Source organism: Bubalus kerabau, chromosome 5, assembly GCF_029407905.1.
Source record: "Bubalus kerabau isolate K-KA32 ecotype Philippines breed swamp buffalo chromosome 5, PCC_UOA_SB_1v2, whole genome shotgun sequence".
Taxonomy (NCBI): domain Eukaryota; kingdom Metazoa; phylum Chordata; class Mammalia; order Artiodactyla; family Bovidae; genus Bubalus; species Bubalus kerabau.
This window is the reverse complement of record NC_073628.1, coordinates 88474299-88491491: the sequence shown is the minus strand read 5'-3', so window position 1 is coordinate 88491491 and position 17193 is coordinate 88474299. Positions and strand designations below refer to the sequence as shown.

Sequence of the window (17193 nt, the reverse complement as noted above, 5' to 3'; positions counted from 1 at the left end):
AAAATAGTCTATGCTTTAGCGTGATCTAGGGGCTATCATGTACTCTCTGTGAGAGAGTTCTCACAGGGTTTTTATAGTAACAAGGTAAGGTCACATATTTAAAATTCTTTGGAAACCTATGAAGTATGACACAAATAGAAAATGTCATGGCAACAATAACCACCTTGCATTTTCAGTGTGACTGTTGGATACCCAGGCTACATGCTGAAAACTTGAAGACATGTCACTTTCCTTTACTCACAGCTGAAATGTCCTAAGAGTACCCGCATATTAACACTTCATTCCAGCCTGACACAGACTTTCATGCTTAATTCCCACTTTAGAGAAATGGACTACATGTTCATATTCAATATTTGCAGATATAAACTATAATTTTGATAAAATATTTTATCATTCAGTGAATTTATTACTGTTTACTCCTAGTTTCTAGAATGCTCTTAAGCATATATGGGTGGAGTACTTTTAAGTCTAGTAGATTAAGTTGCTGTATCTGTTGAATGCTCAGACATGCTTCTTAGCATTTTTAAGATAATACTGAGCAGTGATATTGCAAAACTGATTGACTTTAAATAAGCAAGAAGACTCATCAAGATGATCAATTCAATATATACAGTATATACCAATCAGATCAGATCAGTTGCTCAGTCTTGTCCGACTCTTTGCGACCCCATGAATCGTAGCACGCCAGGCCTCCCTGTCCATCACCAACTCCTGGAATTCACTCAGACTCACGTCCATCGAGTCAGTGATGCCATCCAGCCATCCCATCCTCTGTCGTCCCCTTCTCCTCCTGCCCCCAATCCCTCCCAGCATCAGAGTCTTTTCCAATGAGTCAACCCTTCGCATGAGGTGGCCAAAGTACTGGAGTTTCAGCTTTAGCATCAGTCCTTCCAAAGAAATCCCAGGACTGATCTCCTTCAGAATGGACTGGTTGGATCTCCTTGCAGTCCAAGGGACTCTCAAGAGTCTTCTCCAACAGCACAGTTCAAAAGCATCAATTCTTCGGCGCTCAGCCTTCTTCACAGTCCAACTCTCACATCCATACATGACCACAGGAAAAACCATAGCCTTGACTAGACGGACCTTTGTTGGCAAAGTAATGTCTCTGCTTTTGAATATGCTATCTAGGTTGGTCATAACTTTCCTTCCAAGGAGTAAGCGTCTTTTAATTTCATGGCTGCAGTCACCATCTGCAGTGATTTTGGAGCCCCAAAAAAGAAAGTCTGACACTGTTTCCACTGTTTCTCCATCTATTTCCCATAAAGTGATGGGATCAGATGCCATGATCTTCATTTTCTGAATGTTGAGCTTTAAGCCAACTTTTTCACTCTCCACTTTCATCAAGAGGCTTTTGAGTTCCTCTTCACTTTCTGCCATAAGGGTGGTGTCATCTGCATATCTGAAGTTATTGATACTTCTCGTGGCAATCTTGATTCCAGCTTGTGCTTCTTCCAGCCCAGCGTTTCTCATGATGTACTCTGCATAGAAGTTAAATAAGCAGGGTGACAATATACAGCCTTGACGAGCTCCTTTTCCTATTTCAATACATAGGTCTATTTATATTGGCTCTCTGTGAAAGAATGGAATTTAGACCCTAAATCTATACAACCTACATATGATGATTACAAGCCATAATAATAAGTAGCTTTTGAAGACTGTACCCCTTAGAATGCAGTTTCATAGCCAGTATGACATATGAGAAATATGTGGCTGTATTAAGAGTGAAATGAGGCAGTGTTGAGGTAGAAAATATGTCTAAACATTATTACTTGTTATTTTAAAATATGGACATTCAAACTATGATAAACATACAAGTGATTGTATATGAACCTTTTCCACATGATACTAGCCTGTTTTTAATTTTCACATTGATTTTGCCCTATGTATACACATAGTATGGAGAAGGTAATGGCACCCCACTCCAGTACTCTTGCCTGGAAAATCCCATGGACGAAGGAGCCTGGTGGGCTGCAGTCCATGGGGTCGCTAGGAGTCGGACACAACTGAGCAACTTCACTTTCACTTTTTACTTTCATGCATTGGAGAAGGAAATGGCAGCGCACTCCAGTGTTCTTGCCTGGAGAACCCCAGGGATGGGGGAGCCTAGTGGGCTGCTGTCTATGGGGTTGCACAGAGTCGGACACGACTGAAGCGACTTAGCAGCAGCAGCAGCATGCACCAAACCCCTTTCTATTAATGTCAATTATTATAATTAGTTGCTTTCTATTTACCACAGATAATTCATTTAATTAACATGTCTTTTGGTTTTAAATTTATTAAATGTGGCCAGAAGCAAAGCTCTGCTTAATTATTCTGCCATGAGAGCTGGTACTTCATCATTTATAGGAATTTCTGCTGTGTTGAAAAACAAAATGATTGTGTGTCTCACCTCAAACTTTCCTCTGGATTCATCTAACTGGTAAACCTTCATTTTCCCTTTTCCTAACTTCCTCTTTTCTTTAAATAATATCATGGTAGGAGTAATAGTGGTAGTAGTGGTAGTCGCTCAGTCGTGTCTGACTCTTTGCGGCCCCATGGACTATAGCCCACCAGGCTCTTCTGTCCATGGGATTCTCCAGGCAAGAATACTGGAGTAGATATATGGTTTATAAATCATTTTACAATCATTCTAGGATAAAGTAAGATGGATATTAAAAATCAATTACAGGACTGCTGCAAAAGTAAAGAGAATTAACATTTTTTTTCTAAAGTCCTCAGCACAATGTCTCACTTGCATGTATATCTGCTTCAGCACTCTAGTTCTGGAGGCTCCAGAGCAGCATAGTCTGCAATTGCCTTAAGTATTAGGGTCAAAAATAAAAAACCAGGAAAAAAAAAATAAATAAAAATAAAAAACCAGGTTTTGCTAGTGTACTTCTTTTTGTAGATAAAATTTTACCTCAGTGACACACATTTGGCATCAGATACTTGTCTAAAGAATCCCTTCTTCAGGCAGCTGTCCTGCAGTTTTAGCTAGCAGCTCTCTTCTATGATGATTTCTTAAAAAGCTATCCCTTCATCTCAAAATTACTGAATAGCACGTCACATTTCCAGATGGCTCAAATAGGTGGTTCATCCCAAGCCAAATTATACTACTTGAGCATTTTTCCATTTGCTGTGTGCTTTTTACAACCATTTTCCTTTTCCCGCTTTAGAGGGATGGTATGGGGAGGGAGGAGGGAGGAGGGTTCAGGATGGGGAACACAAGTATACCTGTGGCGGATTCATTTTGATATTTGGCAAAACTAATACAATTATGTAAAGTTTAAAAATAAAAAATAAAAAAAAATAGTCTTCATATTCCTGAATCTTATCTATTTATAGAATTTATAAGATGAAATAATACTGTTAGCCGCACTGTGATTTAGTCTATGTTTATTCTATGTTTATATGACATAAGTGCTAAATTGAGTATGGAGACGGTATTAACTGATTCTTTGCTAAATCCAAACATGCTTCATTTGTTTTCCCTTTTGCCTTAGAGGTCATCAGAATGTGAGGAAACCAGTATGCCTACTGTGCACAATCTTGTTCCTATCATCAATGACCAGTCTCAGTACATTTATCATTTAGAGGCAGAAGTCAAGTTCTGCAAGGTAAGTATCCCATTAAAAATTTAAGCCAGACTATATTAAAATTGTTATTAATAATAATATCTTGTGTGTAAAATTGCTATTAATTAGTCTTCATGTTTATAGCAACACCTTGATGGTTGCCATCTTTCTGTGACTGAAAAGTCTGATGTGTAATGAGAGCTTCTCAAGCTTGGAATGGTACTCCTGACCATGCCATTCCTGAGTACTTAATTTCCCAGTAGTTTATAATTATATAGTAGTCTGTAATATTTTGATAATATTCTCTTACGTTTTAGAATTTTTCCTTTCCACTCTGTTGGCTTTAGCCCAGCTTATGGCAAATGCTTTGGAATAGTAATACCACTCATTCTCCCACTCTTGTCAACCTGTTGAAATCATAGTGCAGCAAATAGGGATTCTAAGCTGGTAGACTATATCTACCCCTTGTCAGTATAAAGGTTCTTACTGTAACTTTGAATGAAGATAGCTCATGGGGTACTGATACTTAAAATCAAGAAACCAAATGTTGTCACTTACGGCTTATAACACTATATGTTGCATGACTGTATGAGGTTTAGTAATGTTTTTAATGCCTTCCCAAAGTATGTTAGTGTCTTCATTTTTTTTTTTTAATATTAATACATCAGATTATGTGATATTTTTATAGAACTTAGTGATACATTTTGTATCGTGTATTATATTTTCAACATATGGTTCCTCTTCCAAAGTGTAAGTCTGGTATGTATGTAGCTTAAGAAACCTTTAAATATTTCATTGTCAGCTTTTTAAGGGAGTTTCCTGATCTTAGCATGTCGTTTCTCCTTGTTCTTGGAGGACACACTCATTATTATTCAGGTATTCTTGGATTACTAGAAAAGCTGAAATAGCATCCTAGGGCTCATTCCATTAATAAGCTTCTATTAATCACTAAAATGCTGTGAGTAAAACCTGAAAGATATTGTAGGGGAGATAAAACATTAGCTCTGCCCTTTTAGTGTCTGTGGTTGGGCCTTTAAATTAAACCGACATAAGATAGATTAACAGGATAAAAGGATACACATTTATTTAATGTAAGATTTATGTGACATGGGAGCCTTCATAAGGAAATGAAGACCTGAAGAAGTGGTGAAACCTAAGTGCTTTTGTACTTGGTTGAACAAAGAGAGGCAGCTGTGGAAATGTACCAAAAATATGTGGGGAGGCTAAAGAAGATGAGTTCTTTTAACAGGGTCTGTTTGTACAGATTTCTCTCAGTCTCTACTCCCTGTCTCTGGTGATAAGACTGTTCTTTCTTCCTGGCATAGGGAGGGCATCGTTCACATGGGAGTTTTAGTCCTGCTTGCTGGAAAAAAAGGGGAAGTCAGAGCAGACTTGTGCCTGCTGTTTTTCGCGGGCCCTTAGCTCAAGATAATTCTTCCAGAGTGGCATATTTTGAGATGGCAGATTCTTCCACTGTGTAATAAAAATCGTAATAAAGTTACCATCTAGTTGAGAGCACTATTACCTATGAGAATCACAGCAACATGATAGTAAAGATACAGTGTGGTCCTTTATTTTGTGGTATAAACTTAGTCATAATAAGAGAAGAAGTTTACTAGAAGCTCAGTCTTCGAGGATGTTTTTATGGGAGAGAAAAATCTTAAGGTGTAGGATTGTTAGATCAGCAGAAGGGAGATGAAAGAATTTTAAAGGAAAAACAGCAACAGTGGAAGAAAATATTCAGGATGAATATGATTTATTTATGGGGGTCATGAGGCATCTAGTCTACATTCCTTCAATGGAAGATATCTCTTAGAAATTATTAAAATAATGCTGAATTGGTTAAATAGAAGATTGCAAAATCCTTGAAAGTCAGACAGAGTATACATTTGATACATGTTAACAAGGAAGCAGGATATTGAGAGTAATGTTTCAGGGTTTTTTTTTTTTTTAGATCAGCTTTAGGTTTACAGAAAAAGTGGATGGAAAATACATAGAATTATCCTGTATTCCCATGTACTTTATAGCTCCCCAGCAGTTCCCCTGCTGTTTACATCATGCATCAGTGTAGTATGTGTGTTACAGTTGATGAGCTAAACTGTTACATTATTATTTAGTAAATTCCTCAGTTTACATTAATGTTCACTGTGTTTTACATTCTGTAAGTTTTCTAAGATGTGTAAGGGTATATATCTACCATTACAGTGTTATAGAGAATAGTTTCACTGCTTTAAAAATCATCTATGCTCTGCTTATTTATCCCTTCCTTTCCTATCCACTAAACCCCTGGCAACCACTGATCTTTTTACTGTCTCTGTAGTTTTGCCTTTTCCAGAATGTCATATAGTTAGAATCGTACAGTTTGTAGCCTTTTCAGATTGGCTTTATTGCCTTAACAATATACATTTATGCTTCCTTAATGTTTTTTCATGGCTCCATAGCTTATTTCTATCATTGAGTAATATTCCATTGTCTGGATATAGGATTTTTTTTTTTTTAACTACTCACCAATTGAAGGAAATCCCACTTGCCTCCAAATTGTGGCAACTACAAATAAATCTACTGGGTTTTTTTTTTACTCATTTGGATAAATGCCAAGAAGCAAAATTGCTGGATCACCTGTAAGAGTATGTTTATTTTTATAAGAAACTGCCGCACTGTCTTCCAGAATGGCTGTGCCATTTTACTTTCCCTCCAGCAGTGAATGAAAGCTCATGACGTGGAACAGTCCTTGTGAGAATTTGGTATTGTCAGCGTTTTGAATTCTAGTGTATTAGAAATATGTGATGCTATCTTGTTTTAATTTCAATTCCCCGATGACATACAATGTTGAGTATTTTTTCATATACCTATTTTCCGTTTATATACTCTCTTTGATGAGGTGTCTGTTCGGGTCTCTTGCCCATTTTTTAATTAGGTTGTGCATTTTCTTATTGTTGAACTTCAAATTTTCTTTATATATTTTGGATACCAGTCATATATCTTCTGCAATTCTTTTTTCTCAATTTTGGCTTGTCTTAACAGCATCATAGAGCAGAAGCTTCTAATTTTAATCAAGTCCAGCTTATCAGTTTTTTTCTTCCATGGACTGTGCCTTTGGCATTAAATCTAAAAATACTACCCAACCCAAGCTCACCAATATTTTCTCTAATTCTTTTTCTAGCTTTTCGATAGTTTTGTGTTTTGCATTTAGATCTGTGCTCCATTTTTAGTTAATATTTGTGAAGGTGTAGGATCTGTATCTAGACATTAAAAATTTTTTTTTGCATATTGATATCCATTTGTTTAACACCATTTGTTGAAAAGACTATCAACATTGAGTTACCCTTATTCCATTTTTTAATTAATTTTATTGGAGTATAGCTCCTTTAAAATGTTGTGTTCATTTCTACTGTACAGCAAAGTGAATCAGCTATATGTATATATATATATCCCCTCTTTTTTATTTCCTTTCCATTTAGGTTACCACAAAGCATTGAATAGAGTTCGCAGAGCTATACAGTAGATTCCCATTAGTTGTCTATTTTATACATAGTATCAGTAGTGCATATTTGTCAATCCCAGTATCTCAGTTAATCCCCCTCCCCTTTCCGTCCTTGGTATCCATATGTTTGTTCTCTATCCATTGTTAAAGACCGTTGACTGTATTTGTGTGCGTCTGTTTCTGGGCTCACTATTGTGTTTCATTGATATGTTGGTCAGTTCTGTCATAAATATCATACTGTCTTGATTACTGGAGCTTTATAATAGGTCTTGAAGTCTGCCATTGTCAATCTTCCAATTTTGGTCTTTTCCTTCAATATCATATTGATGATTTTGGGTCTTTTGCCTCTTTATATAAGCCCCAAAGTAGTTTGTAAATATCTACAAAGCAACATGCTGGAATTTTGACTGAGATTGTGTTGAATCTCTCAAGTTAGGAGGAACGGATATTTTGACAATATTGAATCTTCCTATCCATGTACATGGAATATCTCTCCATTTATTTAGATATTACTTGATGTCTTCCTCAGAGTTTTGCAATTTTGTTCTTACAGATCTGATGCATATTTTATGCAATTTATACCTGAGTATTTAATTTTGTTGGTGCTAATGTAAATGGTACTGTGTTCTTAATTTCAAATACCAATTACTTATTACTAATATATAGGAAAACAATTGACTTTTGTGTATTAACCTTGTAATGTGCAACCTTGCTTAATGATTTATTTTAGCAGGTTTTTTTGATTTTTGAGGTTTTCTTCATAGACAATCATGTCATCTATGACAAACATAGCTATCTTTTAAAGAATTTTTCTTTTATAGCTTTTATTTTGTTTCTTGCCTTATTGTTTTAGTTAGGACTTTTAATATGATGTTGAATAGAAGTGATAAGAGGTGACCTCCTTGTCTTAATCTTAGTGGGAAACTACCCATTTTCTCACAGTGAAGTACAGTGTTAGCTATAGGTTATTTGTAGATGTTTTTTTACTAAACTGAAGATGTTTTTTCTTTATTCCTAGTTCATTGAGGTTTTTACCTTGAATGGCTCTTGGATTTTGTCACTTGCTTTTTTTACATCTATTGATATGATCATTTGATTTTTTTTCTAGCATGTTGAATTATTTTGATTTTGAAATATTGAGCCAGACTTGCATAGGTAGATTAATTTCTATTTGGTCCTATTGTATAATTCTTTTTATACATTGTGGGATTTGATTCACTAATGTTTTGATGAGGATTTTTGCATCTATATTCATGGGATATATTGATCTACCATTTTTCAGCCCAGTAGTCTATTCACCTAGTTTGGTTAGGATAATGCAAACTTCATAGAATGAGCTAGGAAGTATTCTCTCAGGTATTTTATAAAATATATTTTGGAGAATTGATCTAATTTCTTCTTAAAATGTTTATCAAAATTCACCAGTGAACCGATATTAGGACTGGTACTTCCAGTTTTGAAAGAGGATCAATTATTTGTTCAATTTCTTTAATACAAGTAGGCCTATTCAGGGCTTCCCTAACGGCTCAGACAGTAAAGAATCCTCCTGCAATGCTGGAGACCTGGGTTCAGTCTCTGGGTTGGGAAGATCCTCTGGAGAAGGAAATGGCAACCCACTCTAGTATTCTTACCTGGAAAATCCCATGGGCAGAGGAGCCTGGCAGGCTAGAGTCCATGGGGTCGCAGAGTCAGACATGACTAAGTGACTTAACTAGGCCTATTCAGATTAACTGCCTTTCCCTTTAGGGGTTTTGGTAGATTGTGTCTTTCAAGGGACTGGTTCGTTTCCTCTAGGGTGATCAAATTATGGACTTAGAGTTGCTCATAGTGTTCCTTTATTATCCTTTTAATGTCCGTAGAACCTGTGCATGTGCGCTAAGCTGCTTCAGTCATGTCTGACTCTGTGCAACCCTATGAACTCCTCTGTCCATGATTCTCCAGGTAAGAATACTGGAGTGGGTTGCCATGCCCTTCTCCAGGGCATCTTCCTGACCTAGGGATCAAGCCCGCATCTCTTATTTCTCCTACATTGGCAGGTGGGTTCTTTACCACTAGCGCCACCGGAAAGCCTCATAGGTTCTGTAGTGGTATCATTTCTGAGATTAGTAATCTGTGTCTACTCTCTTTTTTGTCTTGATTAGTCTGGCTAGACTCTAATCAATTTCATTGATCATTTCAAAGACCAATCTTTTGGTTTTGCTGCATTTCTCTCTTGATTTTCTGTTTTTAATTTCACTTGTTTCTACCCTAATTTTTATTATCTTTTCTTCTACTTAAAAAGATTTAATTTCTTTAGTTGTTGTTTGTTTGTTTTAGTTTCCTGAAATTATTGTTTTGAAATCTTTATTCTTTTTAATGTTTCCCCGGATTTAGTAGCATCTCACAAATTTTGGTGTGGTATTTTCATTTTTGTTTAGTTCAAAATAATTTAAATTTTTTTCTTGAAACTTATCCTTGACCTGTATATATTTAGAAGAGTATTATTTAATCACCACATGTTTTGGGAGTGTTCCAGCTGTTTTTCTGTTATTGATTTCTAGTTTAATTCCACTGTGGTCTGATAACATACTTTTTGTGATTTCCATTCTTTTTAATTTGTTAACATATGGTTTTAGACCATAGAATATAGTATGTTTTGGTGAATGTTATGTGTTAGCTTGAGAAGAGTGTATATTTTGTTGTTGTAGGATGAAGTAGTATATAAATGTCAATTAGACCCAAGTGATTAATGGTGGTGTTCAGTTCAACTATGTGCATACTGATATTTTGCCAGTCTGCCAGATCAGTCAATGATTGATCGAGGGATGTTGAAATCTCTAACTGAAATAGTAGATACATCTATTTCTCCTTACAGTTCAATCAGTTTTTACTTCATGTATTTCAATGCTGTTGTTAGGCACATATACATTAGGATTATTATGTCTTCTTAGAAAATTGAACTTTTTATCAATATGTCATGCCTCTTGATTATCCCTGATATTTTTTTCCTTACTATGGAGTCTGAAATTAATATAGCTAGTCCAGCTTTCTTTTTTTTAATTGTTCTTATGTCTTTCTTTTTAAAAATATCTATATTTTATTGAAGTATGGTTGGCTTACAGTGCTTCAGGTGCGTAGCAGGGTGATTCAGTTACACAAATACACATATATTATTTTTGAAATTATTTTCCATCATAGATTATTACAAGATATTGACTATAGTTCCCTATGCTATACAGGAAACCTTTGTTGCTTATTGCATATCTATTTGTTTAATTAGAAAGCTAGCATTCTGCTCATATTAAATCAAACAAGTGGAATAATACTGTCATAATTTTTAGTTATGCATAAATTCATAAGCTTTCTAAAATGTATACATTGCACATATTTATATATATGTATACAAAAGCTTTTCTGCTACACTTGATAAAGGCTGAGAAAGAACATCAAAAAAAAAAGAGATGAAGAAATTGAAGAACATAAACTAAATGAAATGAGTACTGAATATGAAATAGAAAAAGTGAAACAAACTAGATGAAAGTAAAAGATCATCATATAGTCCAGTTGTTTTTAAACATGATTGCTCCTTAGAAATGTATCTGGAGCTCTGGAGAAAAAAATAGACAAATGCTCAGTAGCTTTCTTTTGATTTATGTTAGCATGGTATATCCTTCTCCATTATTTTACTTTTAAAGTATCTGTGTCTTTAGATTTAAAGAAGGCTTCTTGTAGACAGTGTGTACTTGGGTCTTATCTTTTATTTACTCTGGAAGTCTGTTTTTTAATTGATATAGTCAGAGCATGGATGTTTAAAAATGATTATTGATACAGTTGGCTATCTATAATACCTGCCATATTTTTTACTGTTTTCTATTCATTGCCCTTGTTCTTTCTGTTTTATTTTTTGTACCATCTCTGGTTTTGAGTTACCCTGTTATATGATTGTGATTTTGTCCTCTCTTAGCATATCATTTGAACTTCTTTTTTTTAAAACAACTTATAAGTAGTTTTCCTTGAGTTTACAGTTACCTTTACCACTAATCTAAGTGTATTTTCAATAAACACTTCAGGGGTTGGAAAAATTCCTTTTAACAGAGTGTTCCCAGTTCCTCCCTCCTGACCCTGATGCATTTCTGTCATTCATTTCAGTTATCCACAAGCTATGATCAGTATATCAGTTCAGTTCAGTCACTCAGTCGTGTCCGACTCTTTTTGACCCCATGGACTGCAGCACACCAGGCCTCCCTGTCCATCACCAACTCCCGGAGTTTACTCAAACTCATGTCCATTGAGTTAGTGATGCCATCCAACCATCTCTTCCTCTATCATCCTCTTCTCCTCCTGCCCTCAATCTTTCCCAGCATCAGGGTCTTTTCAAATGAGTCAGCTCTTTGCATTAGGTGGCCAAAGTATTGGAGTTTCAGCTTCAGCATCTGTCCTTCCAATGAATATTCATGACTGATTTCCTTTAGGATGTATTTGTTGGATCTATATACACTATTGCTAATATGATATGGAACAAACTGTTACCTGTTATATCAGCTAACATTAAGAAAAATAAAAAGATTATACTCATCTCTATATGCCTTCTTGGACTGCTCTTTATTTCTTTATGTAGATCTGAGTTTATAACCTAAATAAATTTCCTACCTCTTGAAGAACTTTTAACATTTCTCGCAGGGCAGGTCTACCAGAAACAGATTTTCTAATTTTGGTTATCTGAAAAAGTCTTTGTTTTTCCCTCACTTTTGAAGGTTGGTATCACAATTCTAGCTTGTCGGGGCTCTTTTCATTCAAAACTTTAAATATTCCATTATACTTTACTTTGTCCATGCCTGCATGATTTCTAAAGAGTACCTCATATAATTCTTATCATTGCTTCTCTATAGGTAAGGTCTTTCCCTTTGACATCGTTAAAATTTTTCTTTTTTCTCTTTGTCTTTGATTTTCTTCAGTTTGAATATGATAAACCTGGGTGTAGATTTTTTCAGTTTTATCTTGCCCAGTGTTCTCTGAGCTTCTTGAATCTGTGGTTTGGCACTTATAATTAATTTGGGGCAATTCTCAATCACTATTCATTTAAATATTTCTTCTCCTCCTTTCTCTCTTTCTTCACCTTTATTATTGTTCCACAATTCTTGGATATTCTGTTTTGTCTGTATCATTCTTTTTGTTCTTTGCATTTCAGTTAGAGAAGTTTCTGTTAACACTTATTCAAGCTTACTAATTCTTTGGATGTGTCCAGTCTATTAATGATCCCTTCAAAGGCAATCTTCATTTCCTCTGCAGTGTTTTTGATTTCCAGCACTTTGCTTTTTTTTCTTAGTTTCCATCTCTGCTTGTATTATTGATCTGTTCTTGCATGTGGGCCACTTTTTCCCATTTGACCCTTTAGCATGCTAATCATAATTAAACTCTCCATCTGATAATTCCAACATCTTTGCTGTATCTAAGTCTGGTTCTGTGTTTGCTTAGTTTCTTGCAACTGTGTTTTAAGTCTTTTAGGATGCCTTCTAATTTTTTGTTGAATTCTGGACATAGTGGATTGAATAAAAGGAACTGAGGGAAATATGCATTTAGTGTAAGGTTTTTTATTTGTTGTAGAAGTTAGACTGTGTTTATTATTTGCTGTTACTCTATGTGTCAGAGGCTAAAATTTCCTCCAGAGTTCTGGTTTTGTCTCCACTGTTGTCTTTGGGTTTCCCTCAAGAATTCTTAAATATATACTGAGATGTGCAGTTATTTTAGTGTATTCCCTTGTTATGATACAAGAGTACTTTTGATGTGGTGGTAGGGTATGGGAGTAGGGGGAGCATTTTGTAATCCTATGATCATGTCTCAGTCTTCTAGAGACCCTGTGCCCTTGGCTATATCCTTCACAAGTGTTTCTCAGTCTCCCTCTCCCCTTAAGTGAGATGAGAAGGCTAAGAAGCTGGAGTTGAGTTTCTGCTCTCTTCCCCCAGGTCACTTAGGTTCTGGGGAAAAAAGCAAAAACCAGTTTCTTAGGCTCTGGTAAAATAGTTTCTCTTGAGGCAGTCCTGGTTAAAAAGAACAGAATGCTTTTGGGTTACTTTTCCTCTCCTACTGGAGGAAACAGGAGTGGGGTTTCCTCTAGTCTTTGCTATTAGAATCTGCTCATGTCCTGGAGATAAAGCTCATAAAAGTGTAGGAGGCACCTTCCCCTCCAGAGACTGGGTTATTCTGGAGTTTTTAACTCAAACTGGTCTATACTGAGCTTCCAGCATTTCTGCTCTGCTAAGTTGTGGTTCTCAGGAGTACTTGTCTGTCTTTCCATTCTGAGAGATAATAGTTTTCCCTGTGACCTTAATTCTCTGATGGATCTAAGAAGAGTAGTTTATTTTAAAGCGTGTTCAGCTCTTTTTCTAGTTATGAAGATGGGAGTGATGTCTTCCAAGTTTCTTATATGTCAGACCAAAAATTGGAAGTCTGCAATATTTGTTTAATTATGGTTTTCAATTACAGCTTTGATTTTTTTTCTGAATAAGATAAATGGAATGTAAATTTTATATGCTGTGCAATAGCTGTTTATTATAATGGTAATGAAGATTAAGTATTATACCCTCAATATTTCAGTATTTTTTACTGAGATGCTAGTTAATAGCTATACAAATTGTTATATACCTATAATTCTTTATATTACTCCCTACATAGCCAAGGAAACACTCTTTAAGAACTATCCACCAAACTATTTTCACTCATAATTTCCTTCCATCTGGCTACCAGTTCATAGATAATCATTGTAACTTTCCTCACCTTTCTGTCTCAGTGTCCTTTATCTATGTAGCCATCTGTCAGTTTTCAATGTTATTGGCATTTGAGCATGAATAATAATATATCTTACCTTATGTGTTTAGGAGTGTGTGTACCTCATGTTTAAAAGTCTTTTAGATAAACCCTTTAATTAAATAATTTATATAAGTCTGTTGAATAAAATTGTCAGAAACCACACAGTCCTGTGGTATGGCCATTAGCAGGCCATCTACTGTCTTCCCCCAGCCTTCTCTTTGTTAGCTAATGCTTGAGTTTCTTCTTTGTCAAAATATAATTATAATATTTCAGAAAATGGATAGACAGCATCAGTCTTCCATGCTTCGTATCATATTGGATCGTCTCGTAATCAACAAATAAAAGCAGTACTTAAGATTGCTTAATGTATGCAGTCTGCAAGTGGCATTTCTTAAAAAGAAAAAAAAAGGAAAGAAAAAATGCTTAATGTATTTGGTGTTTGTTTCTGCTTTTTATAGGAGGAACTCTCTGGAATGAAAAATAGGGTACAAGTAGTTGTGCTTGAAAATGAAAGGCTCCAACAAGAGCTGAAATCTCGAGGACAAGAAGAAATGAGGGAACAAACACTTCTGGATGCATCTGTGAGCATTTATTTAAACCATTAAGCTAAAATATATATAGTCTGAATGTTGCCTCCCAACCTCTCCCTCGGCCTTCTTAGCTGCTTCAATTTTTTTCTTAAAGTTTGGCAGAAGTGCTGTGCTGGTATTTACTTGGGGCTGCAGAAATTAAAATTCGCTGTGGTGGTATGAATCCTCAAATTAAATGATGTAATGGTGCCTAGCAGCCACTCCGGTTTCCTCTCTGAGCATTACCATTTGTGTTTTTTCCATACGAAAGAGCAAGTCTGAAAGCAGGAAGTATGTCATAGAGGAAGTGTGTTAACAGAGCTGGACTTTGTTAAATCTAGCAACTGTTCAGAATTGTAGCTTAGATTTCTGTTATATTTATCTAAATCGTCTTTGAACTTTGAGCTCCAATAAGTCTAATTAGCATGGTGTAGCAGAAAGAACACTGACATGTATGTCCAAGGTTCAAAATGTTAATATTCCCATTGTCCCTAACAAGCTGGACGTTTGGCAAGTAATTTTATAGGATATTCAGGCTCGGCTTCACCTTGTAAGTCCTTTGTTTATTTATTGGCAATTTGAGAAATTCTCGAATATTAGCAGTCCTTAGTCTTTAATGTGAATGGGGTTTGGGATACTTACTGACAGTGCAGATCCTGGGCTTTATCCCTGAGAGTTGGTCTGGGTTAGTCTTTGAGCAAGTTTCCAAAGTGAATCTAATATCAGTGGAATACATTTTGAGGAACAGAGAATTGTATGATCTCTATAATTCTGTGACATAAAATTTTTATGATGATATTTAAATAGTGTTTAAATTTAATTGCTCTTTATGAGTTGTCAGAGATATTTTTACCTTCAAAATAGTTTTTACTCTTTTGCTATGGGATGTAGTTGATAACAGTTGTTCTGCTTTTTGAGACAAAATTCAATTTTCCATGGGAAAGTTTTGGTACTTGCCTGTTTCGGCTTTACTTTGCAGTTTATTTTGGTACTTTTGACTTAGTCATTATTAGTAAATAAGTTCTGCTTAGGAAAAAGCACAACTGTTTTAATGTTTCACCTGCTAAGTCATGTCAGTCGTGTCCGACTCTGTGCAACCCCATAGACGGCAGCCCACCAGGCTCCACTGTCCCTGGGATTCTCCAGGCAAGAACACTGGAGTGGGTTGCCATTTCCTTCTCCAGTGCATGAAAGTGAAAAGTGAAAGTGAAGTTGCTCAGTCGTGTCCGACTCTTTGCGACCCCATGGACTGCAGCGTACCAGACTCCTCCGTCCATGGGATTTCCTAGGCACGAGTACTGGAGTGGGGTGCCATTGCCTTCTCCGAATGTTTCACCTAGGTGTCCTCTAATTTTTGAAGTTTTTTTCTTAACCTGACCTGATGTTTCATTTGTAATCCTGGAGTTCTATGTGTTAGAATTTGCTATTGTATCTGGATGTGTTAACTCTGAATAATAAAGTGAGCTGATTAGCATTTTAGTTTATTTTTCTGCAATTACACATTACTTTGTGATCAGCTATTTTCTTCATTATATAACTTTTTCTGAGTATTTATAGTATTGTATTATTAATATTAGTGTTTAAAAATTTTGTCTTGGTTCCTATTATTTTGGGTCAATTTGAAAATGATCCGTAAAAAGTACTTACAGGTAAGCTCATTTTTTTAAATAAGTATATTCTTTTGATTTTCCTCCAAATATGCAGTGAACAGTGACTCAGTTATTCATAATCTTTGATATTTATACAGTGTAAAGAAGTGGAAGATGGGGAAGTGAAATGAGAAAGGAAATAAGGCAGACAAGTGAATCAGAGGGCAAGAGAAGTGAGTAATGCAAAAGGGGAAGGAAATGATGGTAAAAGCACACATGCTTTGCCATGAGCAAAGGAAACTTGCTTAAGAAAACTACAGATAGATTATAGAAAGGATAGACTTGCAGAGAAAACTACAGATAGATTATAGAAAGGATAGACTTGTAGAGAAACGTACAGATAGATTATAGAAAGGATAGACTTGTAGAGAAAACTACAGATAGATTATAGAAAGGATAGACTTGTAGAGAAAACTACAGATAGATTATAGAAAGGATAGAGTTGCAGAGAAAACTACAGATAGGTTATAGAAAGGATAGAGTTGCAGAGAGCTTTTTTTAAAAAAAGCATTCACATGAGCTAACATAATGCAGATATTGAAATGGTTGTTGCGTAAGTCAGGCGACCTTGATACCTATTTTAATGTTAGTCTTCTGTGTTATTTTGTTGTTACAAAGTTATTTCTTTCACTTGCTACTTGTGGAGGTGAATTGAGACATTTTGGCAACCTATGAATAGTGTTGTATTGAGAGTTTTGATGTAAATAAAGCTATTATCTTAAATATAAACAGATCGAGAGATACTATCTTCCTTTTTTCCATGTTGATGGTAAATCTTGCCAAAGCTATTGGCAGATTTGACTATATATTTTCAGTGTTTCTTAATGCTTTCTTTGGAAAAACAATTGAAATATGTATATAGTAATAATTAATATTTATTGATGACTGCATGGTTATGATGTACCAGGTACTATATCAAATACTTTGTTTGCATTATATCATTTCAGTCTTATGATAGCCGCATAAGGCAGGTGTTGTTACATCCACTTTCAGATGATTAAATTAAGGTATACAGCAGTTAAGTAACCTACAAAGCTAGAACTCAAACACAGCACTGTCTGACTCCCCTGATCCATCTACCTGGGCTTGAATTATACTACCTTTCTGACTAGATTAGGAATAGCTTATCAATATTGAACCAAACCATCTTT

The 17193-nt window shown here is 35.5% G+C and overlaps 1 protein-coding gene across 30 annotated transcripts in view; it reads left to right on the top strand.

Moving 5' to 3' along the window:
* The window catches only part of SDCCAG8 (SHH signaling and ciliogenesis regulator SDCCAG8), a 243024-nt gene that overhangs the window by 15114 nt on the left and 210717 nt on the right, over nt 1–17193 (top strand). For all 30 annotated transcript variants that reach the window (XM_055582141.1, XM_055582140.1, XM_055582139.1 and 27 more), the window contains exons 4-5: nt 3483–3596; nt 14283–14405. In XM_055582141.1, coding sequence (XP_055438116.1) covers nt 3483–3596; nt 14283–14405 — 237 coding nt within the window. The remainder of the gene's footprint in view (nt 1–3482; nt 3597–14282; nt 14406–17193) is intronic.